The following is a 23,407-nucleotide window of genomic DNA, read 5'->3' as shown; positions in this document are numbered from 1 at the left end:
CTGCAGAGGGAACTGCCACATCCCAGAATGGGGCAGCTCTGGGCCTCACCCATCAGGGAGCTGGAAATACCAAGGGAAGTGTTAATGCTCTCTTGTGATGGAGAAATTCAAAAGAAGCTCAGTATTTGCAGATTTTCCAGTTTTCAAGTTTTCCAAATCTTGCTGTCCTTCACTAAAAACATTGTTTTCCTTTCCTAGAGTTCATCAGGATTGGTTTCCACCTGGATAACATCACAATTACTTAGCAATCAGAATTTGGGGCTGCTAATTGTGCCCCAAAACTCTCACCCCAGTGGTGACACACACAGATCCTTGGCTGGAATGTACCAGAGAATGGATGAATGATCTGAACAGGGAATGCTCCCTACTTTAACTACGTAAATAATATTTCAGAAAATCACAGAGGTTTAGAATTGATTTAATCAGAAGAGAACTCTTGTTTCCTGAAAAAAAAACCCCATCAGAATTCCTGCTTCTCCCAGTGAAGCAGCCAAGGTACCACTCAGAGGAACTCAGGGAGGTGAAATCAGCTCTGGATGAATTAAAAAAAAAAAAAAATAATAACACCTGACTTGAAAATACACAAAACAATATCCAATTTCCTTCTCCAGCAGGCACAGTGGATTGCATAATGCAATGTTTACTCTGGAAATGAGTAAAGGATGTTGGTGGGAAGTCATGGAAAAATCTTAACTGCCAAATGCAACGCTCCCGTGCGAGGACATTGACGTGGCCTTGGGCAAAGCCTGGGGACCTCAAGGCCAGCTCCACCTCTTCAGCTGAACACCTGGGCAATGTCTGGGGAAGAAAAGGGGCTCTGAAACAAGCAATACTGCATATAAAAATCCCTGATCATAAATATTAAAGCTGTGTCTGGGACCGAACAGCCACGTACAGCGAGAGCTCCTACACTGAGGAACGGTAATACTTCACTTTCCAGCGCTTGGATCTCATCCGGAAAAAAAAGTACATGATCATTAAAAACAAGGAGGATGCCACATAGAGGATGACACACAGACTCATGTCTAGGTTGGAAAATCCAATCCCCAGGAAGGACACAGCCTGCCTGCTCCCTTGGAGGTTCACGGATGCAGCTGAGCTTTTGCCGCTACCTTGGACAGCTCCGGGGTTTCCCGCTGGTTTCTCCAACACTTTGGAGCCTGGATCTGCTGGGTTCTCTTTATCCTGGAGTTGATTTTCTGCATTTCCCCCCGAGTTCTTCAGCAGGTTTTTGTCTTTCACCTCCCTCGTGTCTCCCTGCTCGTTGTCACTGGGGTCAGCCTGGCTCTCGGTGTATTTATAGAGGATGTTTTCACTGCTGTAGTGGGATTTCAGGAATTTCAGGACTTGGTCCTCATTCCAGCTGTGCAGCCCTTTGATTTCTTCGTGACACGCAGGACAAATGTCTGGAGTTGGCCACTGAACTTTGGGGAATTTTGGATCTTCAGTCAAATCACCTAATTGGGAGGAGAAAAATGTAAATAGAAAAAAAGTCAGGAGGAATGAATTGGGAAAGCTGCGGCATCAGTCACTGCCCAGGGAGCATTCTCCACTTTCAGTGAGGTTGGCATAAAGTCCACAGCACAATAATTGAATTAAACAAAGACAATCACAAATTTGGAAGTTTTCTCATCAATTCTCACCCGAGACATTTCCAACTACAAACACTAAATCACAATCATTTCCCTTTTCTCACAGTAAAAGCTGCAGCATTTCAATCCCAACCCCAAATCCTGCAATTGCTGCTTTCAGAAGGCAGGAACACACAACTGCCTGGGCCCTGTAGGGTTAACCTGAATTATGGTGCAAAACAAACTGCTCTTTTCACTCCTTAATCCCTGTTTTCTGCCTGGTTAGCAAGAGCAGCTCCAAGGCCAGACACTGGGATATTTTCATGTTTCTGTGTTGAGAATCATTCCATCCACAGCTCTGCACCATTACCAGAACAAACTGTTTGCAGTGTTTTAAAAGCCATGTTCGTGTTTAAGATGTATTTTTTTTAGCTAAAAACACTGTCTTGAATTAGATCTAATTTTAACATTTCAGATGCTCACAGCTCTGGCCACGTTTCTGAGCTGAATGCTGCAGCTGGTCTCACACTTTGCTCTAAAAACCAGTATTTTAAAATGTGATTAGAGATAATCTTCATTAAAAAAATCTCCACCTGGTAAAACCCTAATTTATTTACCTGATTAGTACACTAGCAATTAAAATATTTTAGAAATAATTATTTCATGTTTTATTCTCATTTTATTTTTTTTATTCTTTTTAAAAGCAGGAAACTTCCCCACAATTTTTGGCAAAATAGAGATTCAAAAGATATTTAAAAATATCTGTCTCCTTGATATTTACGAGCAAGAGAGCAAATTTGCTTTTTTTTATCCTAAAGATCACTCAGCAATCAATTTGTTTCAACAGAAAATGCAGAAACAAAACGTGTTACAGCAAGGCTACAAACAGAAAACTCCCTGTACCTTGTGTTTTCCTGCCAAAGAGGGAAATGTTGTAAATCCTGAGCATTCCAAAGGAACAGGGAATAGTTCAATAGGGCAGAGCCATATCCTGACCCCCACCCCAAGGTGTTTTCATTGACCAAACATCATTTTTCACGCAGCACCACAAATACAGATGCAGCTTTTAAGGGTGAAAATACATCACTGTCCCACAGAGAAATTTTTAGCAAACTGAAAAAGCATAATTTAACATTATTATTTATTCCAGTGTGTTTATACTTCTTACTAAAAGGGTATTTTAGCTGGCTGCTGCATCACCTAAATCAATATCCATGTGAGTTTTCCAATACCTTAATGTTCTAAATAAGTGCATTGCTCCACCACTTAGCAACTCCAAGTCCACAGGAGTTGCCTGTTACAGGAACCAAAATTAGGGGATGTTTTTATTTAATCTCTTATTATTTACTTCTTTTCTCCTCAAAGAAAGGAGGCAAACTGTTTGTGCTCACGACAGTATTTAATTCTTCATAAATCTTGGGAATGCAGCAGGAGCATAATATGAACACAATGTAGCATATTTAAATTGTAACTAATGCTGCATTACCCAGATCCATAACAGCAGACAGGGATTTAGTGCAAAGAGAAACCAATTTTCTTTAGTGCTTTAGTTACTTGATACCTCCATAACAGAATGGATTAAACACAACCAGTATTTTAACAGCATTTTCAGTCGAACTGAAAACACTGTTAGACTGAAAGGGAGCTGGAGGGGGCACAGATTTCCTTCAGACAGTAATTTCATTTTATTCAGCTGCTGATCTGCCAAGAGTTGAGGTTCTTTTATCCTGAGGAAACCTCTTGCTCAATTGCCATCATTTTCTAAAATCAAACAAAGGCAGGTTTTAACCCTAAACTGGAACAGGAAGAAATGTAATCATATTTTATCCACTAAGCAGGTGAATTGCTCCTTTAATTTGTGCTCCAGGAAGAGCCTGACCAAGCAACAGGTGAAATCTCAGAAGAAACCAGCTCTGAGAATGTTTTTTCATCCTCTACCAGCTCTGTCTCAGGAGTTTCTCTGCCCTACCTGCCAGCCTGTTGTTCACCACGTTGTGCTTCTCCCAGAGCCACAGAACAGCCTGGTCCAAGCTTTTCACAGAATCCATGGATTCCTTGGCCATCTCCTCAAAGTGCTGAGCACAAGCCTTGCAGCCAAAGAAGTGCTGGATGTATCTCCTCATGACCTGCAGCACAATTTGGGGGTTGTCCTCAAGACCTGCAAGACAAGGGACAGGCACAGCTCCAGCAGCAGGAAAGTGAAGTGGCGCAAAAGGAAAGGAAAAGTTGCTCTGTTCTTGCTCTATAGGATTGAAATGATTTGAAATGAATCACTTCTGCAATTAAAAGTGGCTGTTTAAAGCAATAAATGCAACACATTCTGTACAGTTGTCCTCAAAGTCACCCCTGAATAACATAATCAAATAAAAGTCAAGTGGGTCTCTACAGAGGAATTTCTCCTTTCAGAGTTATCTTCAAATTCGAGGGGAAAGCCACCCTTAGTTAATGAAAACCAGACATTATTTTTATCAGAGAACATCGTGAAATGGTTCAAATATGCAAAACTCACACTTTCTGTATGTCCCAGCTCCTGTGGAGTTGGAGACTTTCTCCAAGCTCTTTGCCCAATGACTAAATGAATATTTATATTCTGTATTCACCTCTGTGCTCATGCCCAGGCACTGAACTTATGGTGACTTTGCTACTAAAAAAATCAAGAGTGAAACCCCCTCTGGTGAGTCCTGCACAAGGTGCCTGTGAGGGCTGATTGTGACTCCACAATTCTGAGGAATTAAGAGAGCACCACAATCTCATTAGAGTTATTAATTCCACGGCTCTTTTTGGCAGGCTCTGAATGCACAGAGCAGCTGCTGAGCAACGCTTTGGAGAATAAATCAGGGATTCCTCCTAAAATAAACACAAACACGTGGTTTATTTCTACAACATTCACACTCTCACATTAAAGATAGTGCAAAGGAGAAATTAATTCAGCAGGAAGGTAAGGACTGCACAGGTTGAGAACTTTGTGGCCTTTCTTGTGTCAGCAGGCAGCTCCTTACATCTCTAAGTGCCTTGAAAACCTGAGATAATTTGTGGAAATCCTAATGGTTTCATCTCTGTCTCACAGAATTCCTGATTCATGCTTAATTGACCCAGTAAATTATGTCAAAATGTATTTTAAAATGCCCTGTGTGTTACCACGAGCACACACTTGTCAAATTAAACACATTTTATGGTGCAGATTGATCAAATTACAGACTCCTGCTGCTGAACACCACGAGTAATTTACTATTGCTTTGTTTTCTTGGGGAAAAAAATCAACAAAATCAGTTCAAACTATCAGGGCACTCATCTGCTATAGATATGGGAAATATTGAAAGACTCATCAACATCTTCATTTAGCAACAACAACAGGATATTCTTTAACACAGCAGCGAAAAGAAGTCTTTATAGCCCAAAAGGAATCCTAAAAAACAAACAATTTCTCCTCAGCCATTCAATATCTGTGATTGACCAGACATGTATAAATAAAAGCTATGAGATTAAAGCAGATTAAATTACTGCATTAAAAGAAAGGCTGGAGAATTATTTTGGAAGTTGAAACGAATTTCAGGCAGAACAATTTTACCATTTATACTGAAATATGTATTTAGGAAAAAAAAAAAAACAAACCTCAACAACAAACACAAGCAGCAAATTATCTCTTTGTGGAGAAACAAGAGATTCATGTACAAATTTAATTTCATCTGTTCCCTTGTGCAATGGTACACCCTGGAAAATTCATTTTGTGGGGAAATCTGTCACATTCAGCGATAGATTTAAAAATGCCAGACAATTTATCATAAGATCCACAAGCCTGCCTTATTCACACCAACACATCCTGTTAACTAAAACTACATTTCTTGTAATTAGTGTGCTCAGGAAATGATTTCTACAATGATTTGACACATCCTTGGTGTGAGCAGTTTTGTCCCGAGTTCCTTTGGATCCCTCCTGCTACTGCAGGTCCAAATTTCCCCATTCAGCATTAAAACTGTATCAAATAAAACCCAATAAAACCATTTTATCAAGGAAGCCACAGGGAGTTCACCCAGAGTGCCAGGTCCTCAAGCAGAGGGGACGATCAAGAAAAATACATCTGCTGCAGAAAGAAAACAATTGCAAAATGGCTCATTTTGTTTGTTTTTCTTTTATCAGCCCCCCAGATGAATCTTCTATTAACATCTGCCATGTATCATTGTGTAATCCTCCTTTTCTCTTTCCTCCCAAACTACTGCAATTCAGGGTAACCCTAATCTTTAAAGTGGACAAGAACCATAAAACCCTACCTGTGGTGGGAAGGATTAGGGAGTACATCATGCTTTTTAGTAGATGGGATTTAAACAAGCAATAAGGAGAGGAAAACCTCCCAAGACATAATCCCACAGTCTCAGACTGACCCAATTCTTTCACCATAAGAAGTGATCATCACATATCTGGCCCGATTTACAGCCAGGGTTAACTGTGCCAAAGAGTTCTCAGGTTCTACAGTGTATTTTTAACTTCAGGCTCGTGCTTGAAACACACAATTTGAGGTGTAATTTTGTGTAGTTAAACGTTAAGAAGTTTTTTTGTTTTTTTGGTTTTTGTTTTAGATTTAATCAGAACACTTTAGGATTAAAAAGGGGAAATTTAAGTTATGCAGGATTCTGCTGAACAGCTCAAAAATCATCCAGCACAAACCCCTCCAAGCTCACCAGGCAGTGAATGCACTAAACTGAACAAATTCAATCTATTGCCCCATGAGCAACAAGCAAAACAAAGAGAGAAACAAAAATCAACAACAGAATGATTTGCTATTAAAAAAATTCCTGTTCTGCAGGAGAATTATTCAGATTTGAAGGGTTTTCACTCTGACTGCAAATAATGCTGGACAAATGAATGGACCTATAATGTGAAATAATAAAATCTTTTTTAACATACAATCAACAACTGGTATATTGAAAATTTCTGAGTTTTATGATGTCTATGTAGAATTCTCATATTCCTTGGAAAAGACATTTAAAAGTCATTAAATGAAAACTAAATAGAACTGTAACCAAACAAAGCACTGTCCTGGTAAGAATAAAACCTCAAATTTTAGTATTAGTGATTCTATTTTCATTGAGTGAGGAAAATAGATTTTATAACCAGCATGTTTCTTAAACAGGAATCATCACCAGAATATTAACACTCAGCTTCACAAGATGCTGCAAGTCTGAAAATGAGCAATTTTACAGAGTGCTGGCAAAGTAGTAAATCACTGCAGGGATTAATGACAGGTACATTCAGCTGAAAAAAGCCCCAACCAAACAGTCCAAACATTCAGTATTTAAGAAATAACATTACAGAAGGATCAGCTAATGGCTGTACATCTTTTACAGCTACTGAACTCTATGGTTAAACCTCATTTTCCTGAAATTTCATTCCCTGTGCAACTTCAGGTAACCTGAATCATCTCTTTTCAGGGAGCTCAAATTTTCTTTGTTCGAATTTTATTTTTTTCCTTTTTCTGCTTTATTAGTCCCAGCTTTGGGGCCACACACTTTATTTATTTAGCACATTTCCAAACCTTCCTGCTGCAGCCAAGCTCTGACCCCTGCTGGTGCAGCCCTGCAGCCACTCTCCTCCACAAATGAATTCCTTGAGGATTTACAGACCAAAAAAAACCCCAAAATTTGCTGCTTACCTGTGTTTATCAAAGCTTTTGGTTTCAGTGCAGCCTGAACAGTGAGGGTATGGAACAGCTTCCAGAGGGAGCAGCTGTAGCCCCTCAGCTCTGGTCTGCTGCCCTGGCAGCCAACCCACTGGACTTTCCTGGGCAGAAATATCCCAGAAATCTGCAAAATAAAAAAAAGATTTATTTAAGGTATGTAAAGGCTGCTCTGGGGGATAAATATATCACTGAGTGTGGCAGCACAGTTGATCCCACATGGAACTGAGGTGATCCAGGGTAAAGAGCAATAAATGACCTTCTGCACTTGTTGTTAATGAATTCATACTTCAGGAAAACAAACTTTAAAATGTTCATGCCTCAGATACTCTGAAGCATCATCATAAAACTCATTCCTTTCGGACAAGATACAAATTGTTCAATCATTGACATCAAACCTACTAAAATCAGTCTAACAGAGCACACAAAGTAGTTAAACCTGTGAATATTGTTGGGTTTTTTTAAGAACACGACACACAAAAATATTCCTGTACACTGACAGAGCTCCAGCTTCCCTGGGCACATTCAAAATTCCCTGTTACTCCACAAGGTGTACAGGATTTGCAGTGTGAAGCCTTAACTGTGTGTAAAATTCAGTATTATTTAGAACAAAGCCACTCCTTATTCACTGCACCTGAAAGCCTGTGCAAGATTTTCTTTTCTGAGACTTCTCTCTCCTCTTCCTAAAACACACAGGGTGTTTCCAAATTTCAGACAGAAATAGGGAAGAAATTGTTAAGTTCTGTGCAAAGACAACCCTATCACAGGGCTTTGCCAAAACGGGATGGGATTCCAGCAGGGAAATTAGTATTAGGGGAAACTCTTCAGGAATAATGCACATTTCAGTGGGTAAATTTCCCATCACTTAAACTCTGACCTTCAGGAGAATCCTGCTGACAGCAGGCACAGCAAAGTCAGAAATATCCTCTGGGAATCTTGCATCCCTGGGGATGACATTAGGGAACCAGTATTGCTTGCTCATTATAAAACCCAGCCAGGATTGCACGTTTCAACTCTCCCATTTCAATTTCTTCGCGTGGACGTGGGTTGTGGTTTTTTTCTGCTAATGATTTCACTTTATTTTCATTTTAACCTTCTTATAACTCCATTATGACTGGGGGAGCAGCAGTAAGTGATGTCTTAGATTGATATGGAATCTTATCCTTTCCTAATGCCCTGTTTTATGCTGGAAGTGGGAAGAGCTTACCCGCATTTTGTTGTTGACCAGATCCAGGATAGCATCATAAGGGATTTTGTCTAATGGAAGGCTCACCAGCCACTCCTGCAAGGTCTCTAACAACTTCACCACAGGCTGACGGCCAGGAAAAAGCTGAGAAAAATAAAATAAATTAAAAAAAAAAAAAAAAAAAAAAAAAAAAAGAAGAAAACATTTTCAAGCACAAATCTCATTAGCAGCGAGACGCTTTTGTTTTTATCCAAATGTTTTCTGCTGTCTGTAAAATGCTTCTTTTTGTTTTCTGATGAGCAAATTCATTATTTGTTCTGCTTTCAGTAAAAAGCTGTCTCACAGCAGCTTTTGCTCACAAAATTCAGCGAGTTTTTTTGTGCAAAATGTTAAAAACTAAGCAGGCAGGAATGCTACAGAGCAACTGGACATTGTGTAGGATTTCACATTAAGATAATTCAGTTCAGAATGTTGCTCAAAAGAGAGTAAAACAGAGAGGCTGAAATCCTCATTTTTGGAAGATCAGTCACAAAAAATAGTTCTTTATAGTCAGATTTCTGTAAGTTTAGGAGTTGTTATCCAGAAGAACGTTTTTATTTTCCTGTGTAACAGTGATTTCCAAAGTGATCTGGAATCAGGGACTTCCTTAACTTGGAACTTGCAGGAGCCACAGCCTGGCAGATGAGTGTGAGGAGCTGTAAATCAGTGCTCAGGCCATTATTTTACAGCAGAAATGGTATTTTGCTTTAATGAGGGTTGGAATTATTACAGAATTAAGTCAAGTGTCTGCCATTCTTTAGGACCCTTCCAGAGGGAGCAGGACTTCACTCACAAAAATTCCCCAAGGAGGGAATCAGAGACCTCTGTGCCTTTGGATTGACCATCACTATAAACAGCAGAAGAAGAATATTAAGAATTTCCTAACAGAAACACCTGGAAATATGAATGAGAGCAGTGAGGGAAGTGTTACATGACAGAAAAAAAAATGCAAATCAAGGACAGCAACCCCTGGTGGGACAGGGCAGGTGGAGATGAGCAGGGACCTAAAAGAGAACATTCCCCATTTCTCACCAATATCAGGGACTCAAATGGCATCAGCCATAGGGAAGAACTGAGGATGTTTTAGGGATAATATGATGGAAAGATTACCACCACACTTTCTTAAAGAAATGAGGCCAGCTGGAGATTTCTGACCTCTGATGGCTGCAGGGGGGAGCTGGCTGGCTGAGGAAATGTCTGTCTGATTTTCAGATAAACCCAGATATTGGGAAATGGTTCATACAGGCCTTGTTATTCCCTTAAGAGTTATTGATTCACTTTTTAAAAATGAAATAGTGTTTGCTACACAGTGAGCAAAAATAAAGATATATTGGTCATTTAAGGAAGCTGGCATTATAAAGCAAAATTATTTTTTTTCAAGTCATATCACATTATATTATATACATTTTTCTTTTCATGCAAACGTAACACGTAAGCATTTTTAATTTTTAAATACTCAATTATATTCAATAGCTCAGTTATTTTTAAATGCCTATTAAATTAAAATTAGTACTCAAATTTATTCAAAATTCAGACAGAAGCTACTAACATCTCTAAATAGAACAGCATTTGCCAGGCATGCATTAATGAAATCCAAAAGTCAAGAATGAAAAACAAAGGTTGGTTTAATCCCACTGAGTTACAATAGCTACTTATCCTGAAAATCTGATAAATGGACTATATTTACAGTGTTTGTTCAATATGTTGCAGACTACTTAAGCTTTATTTAATTTTGAGCCCCCTAAGGTGAAATTAAATTGCATTTTAACCCTGTAAGTATGTCAGAACAGCAAACAATACCTCAAAACCAGCCTTTAAATAAAGCCACCAAACCCTTCTGGAAGCCACTGAGGATGCACACACTTCAACACTGCACAAGACATTTTGAGAGACTTATGTCCCACGATAAATTTTCTGCTGGAGTCACTTCATCCTCACAAATAATCAAAGCCCAGCAGTGCCTACCTTGGCTGAGATGGTGACAAAGTCCTTGAAGGTTTTCAGCTCAGCTCCCTCGAGTGCCTTGTGCGTGGCCAGCTCCACCCGGAGCAGGAAATGCAATCCTGACTCAAGGTCAGCCATGTAGAGCCTGGACCTGGAAAACACATCAATCCTGGGGTGCTCCTGCCACTCCTCTCCTCACCACTCACTCATAAAATTGATGGGAGGAGGTGTTATTAAAGCCCCCCCAGCACTGGGACCCCACAGTGATTTGCTGAGTGCTGCCCAGCAGGGACTGCTCGGTCTGAGGCACAACCACACATGAGAAAGTTGGGGTTTTTTTATATTTGACTGAACTTTTTTGCCTCCCAGCCAGCTTTAACTTGTAATGAAATTACAGCCCTGGGGTAAGGAAATTACAGCTTCTCTGCTGGGCTGACCACAAACTGAATCAGGACATGCTCTGAACAACAGGGGATTCTACACAGGGCAGGGGTGCAAACAAGACTGAAAAATGTCAGTGTTGGAAAGGACTGAATTAGAAATCCTCTTCCAAATGCACCAGTTTTACTGCAGCTCCTTTATCCCTGAGTTAAAACACAACAGCTCTTAAGACAAGAGTTCTGACAGATACAAGTAAACCATACAAACCGAGCAAAACATTTTCAAAGTTCCTTCTCACAACCAAATATCTTCATAACTAAACCCACTTTACAAAGTACAAATGCATCAGACACACAGCCACAGCTTTCAGTGCTTTTCAGGCAGTGTGAGACAGGGTAATGCACCCAAACAAACAGAATTTCACAGAGTTAACCCTTCTTGTAAGAGCTCAGCAGCACTATTGTTGCTGTAAATCAGAATTAAAAAACAATCACTGGAAAAACTGGCTGTTCTCACCTCCAAAGTAACATGCAGGAAAGAACATATTAAAAGACAGAATCATCTATAATCATATATACTACATCTATAATTTAATTTAAGCCACAGACTTATTCTGAATTTATCTCCTTAATTAATAAAGTACTCACTTAAATTATAAAAAAAACCCAGCAAAATTCTGCTTCAAGTTTCTTAAATAAAGAGACATCCACATGAATGCAGGAGGTTCCCCAAAAGGATCTTATTTGGAAGATACTTGGAGTGGAGATTCGTGTCAACAAGATTTTGCCTTGCTGGAAAGCAGCTCAATTTAACTAAGTTGTTTTGCTAACAGAATGTTCCATATAAAGTATTCCATAATAGTCACTGAAAGAAGATGACACTAATAGTGTCTAGGAAAGGAAAATAAGTATTACATTAAAGCACTCAGTCCCACATCTTTTCCATCTAAAGATGCTGAGGGATTATCTCTCTGCAAAGGCTTTGCATCCTTCTCTCAAAGAGGGAAAAAGGGTGAAGATAAACCTCAGAGGATTTGGGGTGATAAACATCTTTTACAGTGACTTTAGTATTTTCTACTTGCATTTGACAAGTCCTTCTCAGTGGGCACTGTGTCAGTACTGCACACACAGAGAACTTCCTACAGAAATGTTTCAGCTTTACCATTTATTTTTTTCAAGGACACTGATCACTTCTTTCAGGCAGTGGGTGGCAAGTCCTTGGTATTTTCAAGGCAATTGAATATTTCACAACACTTCTGGTAAAAACATCCCTTCCAGAGCAGTGCAGACATTCGTTGTTAAAACCAAAATACCTCAGTAATTTCACCTGTGGATTGTTTGAAAAGCTGCTCACAACTGAACTGAACGGAGTGAAATGAAATAAAATAAGGAACTGCATAAGGATTTTATAATAAATTACAGCACAGCTTCCCACATGGCAGGAAAAAGCTGCAGGTAATTTAAAAAAGCACCCAAATTTGGTAAAACCAAGAGCATCACTTACTTATCAAACTCTTTCCACACCTTGATCTCTGTGCTCTCCTCTTTGTTTTCTGGAGCAGGCAGCTGCAGTGGCAAAAGGAGTTTTTTCCTTACACCTGGCAGTGACTTTAAATATGAAGAAAAGAAAGACCGTAGAGGCTTCAAACTGCAAATGGACAAAGAGAGATCACTTTTAATCTCAGATTAAAGTGTTCAAAGCAAATAACTGTATTTATAAAATAAGATATTCACTTTGGTTTATGTTTTATAGTCCTAATGCAGCATGGCCTGTTTTGATACAAAGTGAGAAGAAACAATCAATTTATGAATAACAAATCACTTGGATTAGGGGTGTGAAATTCCATTCAAAATAAGAACAAATGATGATTATCCAAATGTCAGTTCATGTTACACAAGAAATGGGTTTTTTAAAGAACTTCGATGCTTCATTTATTTTTTTCCACTTTTATTCCAAAGGTTTTTTTCCTTTCAGAAGTATCACAGTAATAAATTAAAGCTATAAACAGGCAACAGTGGTAAGTAAAAGCAGTATTAGGTCTTTTATTGATAATACAGGGAAGACACAACTTCAGTCAGTACAGTGCATTGATGAGGCGTCAGGACATCAAATCCTGGCATTTTTATAAGTTAAGTGAACCTCCCCATAACCCTCTGATAGATAATCACTTACTTGTTAATTAATCCATGGCTGCCATTGGGCTGTATCAGGTAGCAGGAGGGGACTGAGGTGACCCCCAGTTTCTCCAGGAAAGGTTTATCAAAATTCAACGCTCTCCTCACCACGATGTTTTCATACTGGATCAAGTCTAAAATAACCTGGGTAATGAAAGGAAGCCATGAATTATACATTGTTCAAGGAATATCCAATCTTGCAGGACAAGACACATAAACAGGTGAAGTGCATCATCCTTTAAGGGCATCATTAAGCTGTTTGCAGGAAGTGCAGCTATGGCTGCTCCATGCACACGAACAATTTCACTTCTTCCTTTTATTTATTTTATCTTTTCTTGGTCTATTCTGGTCTTTTCCTCCTTCCTTCCATCAGTGAGGACACATGGCCTCCTTTTCTTCAGCAGTATGGGAAGGTTTGTCTTGTGTTATAAACATGAAAATAATGCTATTTTCTGTTTCACTAAACTATTCTATAAAGCTCAAATACTACATAACACCAGCAAACATTTTTTATTCTGAAAGCAGGCTCCACTTTGTGTTAATCAAATGACTCTGCCTTCCCCTCTAACTGTAGATAATAAAAACAGAGTGTGATAAAAAGCTGAAGAACTTTATAACCTTCACATTTCTTCAGTAATGCCCACTTACATCACCACAGCAGCTTCCAGAGAACAAATGCCTGGAAGCAGCCTGATCCCAAAGTGATTCCCACTTTTGGCAGCACAATCTCCTCCACTCATGACACTGGGCCATCTCAGCATCTAATCTAATTAGAAACATTTTGCAGACACTGGATGTTTCCACACATACTATGCTCAGATAATTATGCAATTTCTTTTTCTTCACTTATCCTAGATTTTCGCAGGAAGAGAAAAGTAACAATTGTCTGAGCTAACAGCAGGCTCGTTAGGTGGGGAAATAATGCCCAATCAAATATTTTATTGGGAGGCAAAACCTAAGGACTTCCACTTCCTCTGTGTTTCTGTGTAAGTAATTTTGTGCTACCATCCTTATTTCCCAAAATTTACATGTGAAGAAAGGGAACTGGAGTTTTTAGATTATTACAAACAGTTGGCCAGAAGAACAACTACTAAAAATGGTTCTCTAGTAGTAACAAAACAATAATGTAATCTGGCAGTATTTCTGTTGTGATCTTTCAAATTCTAGAAAGAAAATTGTGCTGAGAATGAAATTGATAAATTAACCTTCTACTAAAGTGAGAATGGAAGAAGTTAACATGACATCACGTTCTTTTGTAAGCAAGTTCCTGTGTGTGAGTGAACACCACAGCTGTATAAAACCCCTGGGTTTTATGATCCCCTAAACATGTGTGAGCTGCTCTAGTGCTGCAATCAGAGAGCTCTTGCTTGGCTAAACAATTTTAGACCCAGCTGCTTTCTGGTAAGATCCACTCACAGCCACTCTGTCCCTCACAAGTGCCACGTTACCTCTCGGCCCACGTAGGAGCTGTTGCTCTCAAACACAATGGCTGTGTAGTGGTGGCTGCTCTTCTCAAAAAGAGATGGGACATCACTGGGCCTTTGAAGAAAAGAAACACAATTTAGCACAAAATGCAATACACCCACTGTTACTCATGGAATTTCCTTTTACAATCTCATAGCAGAACCAACCTCACTTCATTTTTAATCTTCTACAATTTATTTGATGAACTGAGTAAACAGAGAGCAGCTACATTTAAAAACAAGGAACTTACAAGACTGGATCCAGTGATGGGCAAGCAGGAGGTCTCACCTCCTGGGAATGGTTCTGGAGGAAGTCAATCATCATCTGACGAAGTGTTTGCAGCTCTCGATCTGCTCCTGCTGGGAACAGGTCCCAAAAAAACACAACCCTTCAGAAAACTGGGGAAAAAAATGACTCACATGAAAGTTTGCTGTGCATGTGGGTTTTCTCATGCTTTTCTGGGTCAGGTTTTTGCTTTCAATTCAGACTTAAAACCCAGCATACCACTGGCTGAAGAAAAGGAACGAAGGATTTAGTCATAGGATTTCATTTTCATGTTGCTGTGAAATCGTATTTAAAAGTTGTCACCCCACCCCAAAATTAATAAAACCTCAAGACTTTTCCAAACATATCCATCTGCCTGCCCTGCTGATTTTCTCTTCAAACAATGCTTGATTTTCAATGTGAACATTTTCACAGCAGTTGCTGTGGGCAACTTCAGCAGGATATTAACCACAAATCAAAATCTGCCAAGGTGCATCATTCCTACCAAATGGAGAGGCCACAAAGCCATGGAACAAGAGGAGGAAATAACTGAAGTGTGAGAATATTTTATTTGCTATAAAAGAACTACATTAAAAAGCAGAAAATACTTCAAATGCCCAAAAGGTCAAACTGTCCAAGAGAACAGGAAGGGTTAATGGTGCAGGTGGTCTCAACTCTGACCTCTGGCCTTTTAAGTGTTCATCCACAGAAAGGGACAACATTACTTTTGTCCCAGACAAACCACCTCAAGCTGTGATCCTGTCAAACCCTGGGATAAGCCTATTTTCAGGGAGTCACCATGTGAATAGGGGGTCTCCCAACTCAGGATGCCTGGCAAGTGGCTGAGGGATCAAAAGGCACCCGAGTCAGGACTGAGCAAATTGGATCTCGTGCTGATGAGGAGTGTGCTGGGAAAAAAAAGGGATTAATAAAATTAACAAGCCATTTGTGAAAATTAAGAGATACATTAAAAAAAAAAAAAAAAAAGGAATGTGATCCCTAAGTTTCTTGAAGGAATGTTTTGACTGCCTAAAATTCTGATTAACACTTCACAGAGTACTTGAAATATCCTGTCTCTATTAAAGAGCTATTTAGTGCCCACCCCATTCCTGTCCAAAGGAATTGACAAGCAAAGGGATTTTTCTTGTCGTGTGACACAGCCCTGGCTGACAGGAAAACTGTTCTGGGTGTTTCTTACAGTAAAATGCTCTTACCTTGGTAATTTTCTCCAGTTGTGAACTGCTTTGTAAATGCTTTGAAGTACTGCATGGGAGAAAAGAAAAGTCACTGTATCAGAGAAAAAACTCAGTTTAGGAACAAAAGTGGCTTTCAAGAGTTATTATTTTTACAGCTCTAACTACAAAATATTTTTATTTATCTGGTCAAGAGGCAGTTTTCCCTCTCAGCCTATAAGTTCCAAAAAGCTGCTTCTCATCTACCTGAGGGCAAGAGGAAAAATACCTTCATGCATAATTCAGTGGTGTGTATTGATCCTGTACTGCAAACATTAACCCAAACACAAATGAACTGATCACCAAATCAGTGCTATCAACTGCCTGTGTACTTGGAACACTATTTTTCCCAACTCCCTCCAGTGGTTAAACAGGAGATCTAAGGGAGCTTGGCTACCTTCTGCTACAAAAAATACAATGGAAAAGATTCAGTGTCTAATAAAGAGGCTATCATAATTTGCACTTAAATTTTGAAGAGTAAAAGAAAATGAACATATTGGTATTACTATCAGGGTAGAAGATCACAAATCCTACATTGAAATGTCTCCTGTTGCCTCTCCTGTCATCACAAACAGTTTATTCAACCTTCTCCATCCACAACATTCTGCTCATACTTAATGATGTGGCTAATACAGACTGACTGAGAAGGTAAAAACTGCATTTAGACTTCAAAATGAACAACAGCAGATACTTGTAGCTAACGTGACATCCTCATTAAAAGGCAATTTAAGCATTTTAATATGAAAAATATTGTGAAATTAATCACAAAAATAGTGAAGAATCCATCATAGGTAAATTTTTAATTGGTCATGCAATGAACTGTTTTCATGAGGCAATTTCAGTGTGTTCCTTTCACTTTCACACACCAAAACTGAAAACATTATTAATAATCCCATAACATCTGATTTTGAAAAATATTTATACAAATGGTTATCTAATAAATCTATTGAAACTAAGGGTTATATACACGTGATAACATGATACTTTACAGAATGATATCTTCTTTCAATAAGAATCTTTCTGATTCAGAACTGAATTACTGCTCAAAACAGCTGCATCAGCTCTTGCATTCAGCAACCTCCCCTCAAATTAATCTTTTATCAACTCTGCAGCTTTCTTAGCAAAGCAAAGCAAAACTCCAGCTACAAAACAATGAATTACACAGTTTAATTACTACACAACATGCATCATTTGCCCAAGGCAGGATGTTCTGCCACTTACCCTTAAAGTTGGGTAATAGTGAATCCCGTATTCTTTGCACGTCTCATAGTTCCCCTCTTCCCCACAGTCCAGCACTCCAACTCTAATTGCAGATTCCCAGTCTGCAAACAAAGATATTTTTCAATTTTCAGCAAGAGTGCCCACGGATCCCAGCTGATGAATTACCTTGCTTCCCATGGAAACCAGCAACAGGACTCAGAGAGATTCCAGTGGCATAAAAATCCAGCCCCGGGTCGATTCTCATTTGCCATTCATTTCCATCCCCCAGTGTAATACAATCTACTGATTTTTAAAATAACTAAACCCTCCCTGTTTGTCTTGGCTGCCTCGGTGCTTTCCCTGCACCTGAACAAGAGGAATCCCAGCACACAATGCAGCAGATCCAGGGGTGAATCCAGGAAGATGAAATCAAGGCCAACCCGACACTTGCAAGGAACTGGATTAAATTCCTCAGCTTTTCCCATTAGCTGTGCTCATAAAATAGAGCATGCAGAATGTATAGAACTGGATAAAATTCATCCAGCAGTTACTCATTCACATGGCTGCCAATTACAAGCCCATAAATTTAATGCACCTTGTATTAGGGCTTTTTTAACAAGCTGCTTTTTCTCCGATTTACAATTTTCTCAGAGGCTTCAGAATTACACAACCCCCAGCTTATGCAGTGTCTGCTGAAAGCTGTATTTATCTACCAGTATTGTTCAGAAATACATTAGTTATATCCCCCAAAACACCTGAGTTTTAACCAGAGTGTTTTTGACTTTTCTTTATAGCAATAACCACGAGAGTTCAAGGATTCCCATAAATATACTTATATAACTTCAATAAAAGCTTTCAACTAACTTATAGAATTTCCCTTCTCTTTTTGCTGGGAATTTATCTTTTTTTTAGCCAGGCTCTGCTGCAGCAATCACTTTAAGGAAGAACCACTCCCAGAGAATCCTTAGACAGTTGCTTTTTAAAGCAAAGTTCAATCAAACCAGCCGTGGGGCAGAATTCGAAGCTCCCGCACAATTCCCAATAAAATTTAAAAAGCGCTAAAATTAAACCTGCTTTTATAGCAAAGAGCACGAAAGCTTCATCAAGTTCAAGAGCTGATGGACAGTTCTGGTGCCTGAAATTTAGCTCGACCTTCACTTGTGTTTGGAGGAGGCTGAGGCAGCTGATGGAGAGGTTTGTGCTGAACATGCCAAGAGCTGAGCGGGCACCAGGAGAGCCCTGGGACACGCTGGAGCAGATGGGCACCCATTCACAGCAGCACAAAGGACACAACAGCCCATTTCATCAAATAAAATGCAAAACACAAAAGAAAAGTTTGGCTTCTGGTTATCTCCTTCATTCAACTTTCACCACTCCTCCTCCTTTTTCCACCTGTCTGGGTCCTCCTCCACGCCATGAATAGGAGCTCTCTGTGCACAATGCAAATAACCCGGCACAAAAAATAAAAAAAAAGGCAGCCCCATCCCAACTAAACGCTCGGGTTAAAGAGCACCAGCTGGGACGTGCTGCTTAACATTCCTGCTGCTGCTGGAAAAGGAGCTTTTCCTTTCCAAGGGATGCCAGAGTTGTTGGGAGTGCACAGCTGACACTCCGGAGTTACTGCTGTAGTCTGGGCTGGCTGCTTTTAAAATGCTGATTAATTTTAAATTAGCATGAGTGGTTTCAAAATACTGACTCACAAACGATGGGGAAGAGGCAGATGAGGGATGCATTAACCAACACAATCTCTGTTTATGCTAAACAAGCTCCAGTGAATGGCAGGATTGTGTTGGACAAACTGGAATCCTGCAGGTGGGTCAAACCTCCCACGTGAGAAATGCCAGAGCATCGACCTTGAATGACAAGGAATATATTTCCTTTTCAGAAATCTGGGTGTTTTCCATCAGGAAGTTTCAGTCAGAGAGGCAAAAGGCTCATCACAGGCACCTCTCTCTCACAGCTACTTGAGAATTGCCTATTTTGACACTTGACTGTTTCCTGAACCGTGATGAGGTGACTGCAGATCCCCACCAAATGTGTTCAAAGAACAATTTCTAGCAGGAAATCATTCCTGCAGGATTTGAAACAAAACCTGCTAAATTTGGACTCCAAATCCTGAGGAGTGAATTGATTCTGTGTAAAATTCACAGGTTGTCCAAGGGTTTGTTACTACACGTAATTCCAGCCTCTGGATATTTTGCTGGATAGACTTAATCATATTTTAGACACAAAAAGGGCAATTAACTCTAATGGCCACTTTGGTCACTGCTGTAATAAAATGAAATGTGTGATTAGGAAAGTAACAGCACTGACTGAGCTTAAAGCCTGTTAAAGAGAGAGTATCAAAAAAAAACCCCATAAATTACACAGAAACAAACACTGATCCTATTTTTCAGGCGGATTATTTTCTGCTGTGAAGTCTGCAATGGTAGTATTGCCAAGATTTAACAAATGAGAAACAAAATAAAAATTAAATCTATTAGTACAGGCGTTTTTTGGACAAAGCTGTTGTACCAATTTAACTGGATTTTGTTTGGACACCAAACCAGCAAACATTAACCTCAGTGATCTAGGAGTTTCCTAATGTAAAATCTGCATCCTCAAGGATACCCTTTAATATCCTAGCAGATGAGTAAATATTTCTGAAAAAGAAATCTTGAGACAGATTAAACAGGCAAAAGGTTCTGGGTTTGGTTTCTTTGATGAAGGTACCAAAAGAAAAGTGTGACTGTTCTCAGTCTGCTAAAATCCATTCATCCAGCTTGAAAATAGAAATATTTGGCTGACAAGGAACACCAGAAGCCAAGAGCATTTGCTGGTTGTGCCAATGTCCACAAACACTCAAAATCCACTTTCTAAATGGAAAGTTTTCATAAAAAGTCAATGGATTAAAGGAGAGAGAGGCCTTTAAGTGATTGCAGTGGTACAAGTGCATATCAGCATCTGCAGTTACCATGTCTGCAGATGAGAAAGAAAATATGTATTTGAAGAAATCCTTACAAGTTACAAAGGTACCACACTGCTGTAATCCTGCATAAATCCCTGTCTTATTTGGACCAAAGCTCTGACCAGTTTGGGCTCTCCATGCTCTCCACTGCTGTGCTCAAAGACCTCTTTGTTACTTCAAAGAAGGCAAAGATCTAATATTATTTTGGCCACAAGCAGACTAAATCAGTAGAGAAAATGTTACATAAACTTATGTAAATTAAACAGAAAAAAGTTCCTGGTTTATAAACAAACCTCTCATGCAAGGAAGGAGCATTTGAGGTGCTCTGAAAACCATGACTGCTCTGTGTTTCTCTGCTTTTGAGTTTTTGCTCATCAATCACAATGCCTCAGCGTGTGATGAGTTCATCAGGACCTATTTTAGGGTGGGTTTCCATTTCCATACACCTAAATGTACACTGAATACTGCACCTACATTTCATGTGAGTTGTTAATGCTTTTCAGAGTGTCACAAAACAGCCAGAGCTCTTCAGTCCCTCTCAAAGTGCATTAAAACTGCTGTATCCATCCTAGAAAAGTCTCCTGGGTGAAATGTGAAATTAAGAGTAGTTTAAAAGCCTTTTACACTGCTATATTAAGCATAACATTTCCTACAAATCTGATCTCAGGTTTCCTCCCCAGCAGAAGTACTGAACTTTAATCAATACCTCAGGGACTTGTTTGTTTCCTTACATCTACAAACACAGTAAAACACTTCAGCACCTGCCAAACAACTGAAACAGTGAGGCAGGTTCCTCAGCATAAGCTGTGGAGGCCACCACTACTTTTAAAGTCACTAATTGATAAATTTAATTGATAAATCCAAAAACCTGTTTCTCATTTTGCTTGATTTATGTATTATTTTCTGGTGGTCCTTTTCCCCCTTCGAGCCCATCCACACTGAATTTCCAAGACATAAACCAAGTGTGTGCACGGCCTCCCCAGTGCCACGGTATTATTTATCCTCTCAAACAAGCTGTTCTCTTCATAAAACATTTAGAAGATAAACATTATGCCTTCAAGAGTTCAGTCTAAACAAACCTCGGGTACACAGGGACACTTACATGCAAACCCACAGCTGGACCGCTGTGTGCGTGCACGGTAATGTTTTACCCCTGGATTCCTTCAAAACCTTTCATTTGGAGGTGTGCTTCCACCATCCACCCCTTGCTCTGTCCCATGTGCTATTTTGGCTGTGTGGCACCACCTGAGCAGGGGATGAGGGTGATGCTCACACACCAGGCACCACTACAGCAGGGGATGAAGGTGATGCTCACACACCAAAGCACAACCACAGGAAAGGATGAAGGTGATGCTCACAAACCAGGCATCACCAGAGAAGGGGATGAAGGTGATGCTCACAAACCAGGCACCCCACCAGAGCAGGAGATAAGGGTGATGCACACATACCAAAGCATAACCACAACAGGGGATGAAGGTGATGCTCACAAACCAGGCACCCCACCAGAACAGGAGATGAGGGTGATGCTCACACACCAAAGCACAACCACAGCAAGGGGTGAAGTTGATGCTCACACCAGGCACCCCACCAGAGCAGGGGATGAAGGTGATGCTCACACACCAAAGCATAATCACAGCAGGGGACGAAGGTGATGCTCACAAACCAGGTACCCCACCAGAGCAGGGGATGAGGGTGATGCACACACCAGGCACCCCACCAGAGCAGGGGATGAGGGTGATGCACACACCGAGGCACCGCAGCTCACACAACCCCCGGCCACACGTGGCATGGCCCAAAGGTGACACAGTGACCGAGGCCCCGCGTTCCCCAGCCCAAGCGCCCCTCGGGACACGGCCGCGGCCCTGCACCGGCTCCGGGCACGGCGGGAGGCCGCGAAGGGCCGCGGGACAGCGGCCGGGCCGGCGGGGCCGTGTGCCGTGACCCGGTCCCAGCCTCACCTTTGACGTCCCCCGCCAGCGCTCGCCAGGTGGGCGCGAAGGCGATGCAGTGGCCGCACGACGAGCTGTAGAACTGCACCACCCAGGCGGCCGAGGAGTTGAGCAGCGCCGGCCGCACGGAACCGGCCGTCAGCACGGTCAGAGGGTCGTGGCCGGGCCGGTAGAGCCGCGCCGTGGCGGCGGCCACCAGCAGCAGCAGGAGCAGCGGCGGGAGCGGCACCGGGAGCGGCACCGGGAGCGGGAGCAGCGCCCGCCGGCCCCCGCCCGCCGCCGCCATGTTGGGACGCGCCGACAGGGGCGGGGCGGGGCCGCGCCATAGTAACGCGCCGGCCATGGCGGCCCGGCCTGAGGGCAGCGCCGTGCCGTGAGGGGAGCCGCCCCTGCCCCGCGTCCCTCCGGGGATCGGCGACTGTCCCGTGTTCCTGGGAGGAGCCGGGATTGTCCGTGTTCCTGAAGGGACTGTCCTGTGTGCCCTGAGGGGAGCGGAGGTTGCCCGTGTTCCCTGACGGGACTCGCGGTGTCCCTCAGGGAAGCAGAGACCCTCCGGTGTCCTGTACGGGAATAAGGACTCTCCGTTTCCCCTAAGCGTTGCAAAAATATGGAATATATAATTTTTTTTTTTTTAAAAAAAGGAATGTTCTTTGATGTTTGATTCACTGCGTGAAACATAGGGCAGTCAACAAGCGGCAAGTGTTAGAAAAGCGCTCGTCGCTCAAGTGGCCCCACACGGGAGGAGGTTGCCCAGAGAGGAGCCCAGAGAGGCCGTGGAGTCTCCTCACCGGAGATAATCCAGAGCCAGGGAGACACAATCCTGGGCCCGGTGCTCTGGGATAACCCGGCTGGAGCAGGGGGACACAATCCTGGACCAAAGGGACACAATCCTGGGCCCGGTGCTCTGGGGTAACCCGGCTGGAGCAGGAGGACACAATCCTGGACCAAAGGGACACAATCCTGGACCAAAGGGACACAATCCTGGGCCCGGTGCTCTGGGATAACCCGGCTGGAGCAGGAGGATGCACTCCTGGACTCGCTGTGGTCCCTCCCAGTCTTACCCATTCTGGCCTTCTGTGAGATTACTCGGTGGCCAGATTTATGTGACAATTGATATAGGAAGAGAAGTTTTGACTTCACGAGTCTTCTTGCTGAGCAGGGATGAAAGCAGGGCAGCCTTTGGGTCGAGAGCCCTTTCATCCCAAAGTACCTCTCTCGGCAGGGAAGAGCTCTCTCTCCTCAGACAGAAGCTCCGATGAAAGGCTGTGTGTAGGCGGTTTGATAGAAGTTCTGTCCTTTCCATAAATTCAGGATGTGCACTAGTAATGGGTTTTAGCACCTGTTATAGCTCCAGCCCAGTATGGAAGTCTCATTTCTAAACATGG

General features: G+C 41.4%; 1 protein-coding gene across 1 annotated transcript; it reads right to left on the bottom strand.

The window, feature by feature from the left end:
* Positions 1-402: 402 nt before the first annotated feature.
* QSOX2 (quiescin sulfhydryl oxidase 2) lies at positions 403-22,365 on the bottom strand. Its single transcript, XM_066332897.1, has 12 exons — positions 22,032-22,365; positions 17,148-17,248; positions 15,909-15,957; positions 14,681-14,789; positions 14,415-14,505; positions 12,965-13,110; positions 12,296-12,439; positions 10,433-10,562; positions 8,450-8,572; positions 7,219-7,369; positions 3,541-3,729; positions 403-1,457 (listed from the first exon to the last, which is right to left on the bottom strand). Exons 1-12 carry the CDS (start codon positions 22,363-22,365, stop codon positions 907-909), a joined length of 2,118 nt encoding a protein of 705 aa, XP_066188994.1. The 3' UTR covers positions 403-906.
* Between the last annotated feature and the right edge of the window lie 1,042 nt (positions 22,366-23,407).

Source organism: Sylvia atricapilla, chromosome 19 (assembly GCF_009819655.1).
Source record: "Sylvia atricapilla isolate bSylAtr1 chromosome 19, bSylAtr1.pri, whole genome shotgun sequence".
Lineage (NCBI taxonomy): Eukaryota > Metazoa > Chordata > Aves > Passeriformes > Sylviidae > Sylvia > Sylvia atricapilla.
Note: the sequence above shows the minus strand (reverse complement) of the source record. Positions and strands in the feature narration are given on the sequence as shown.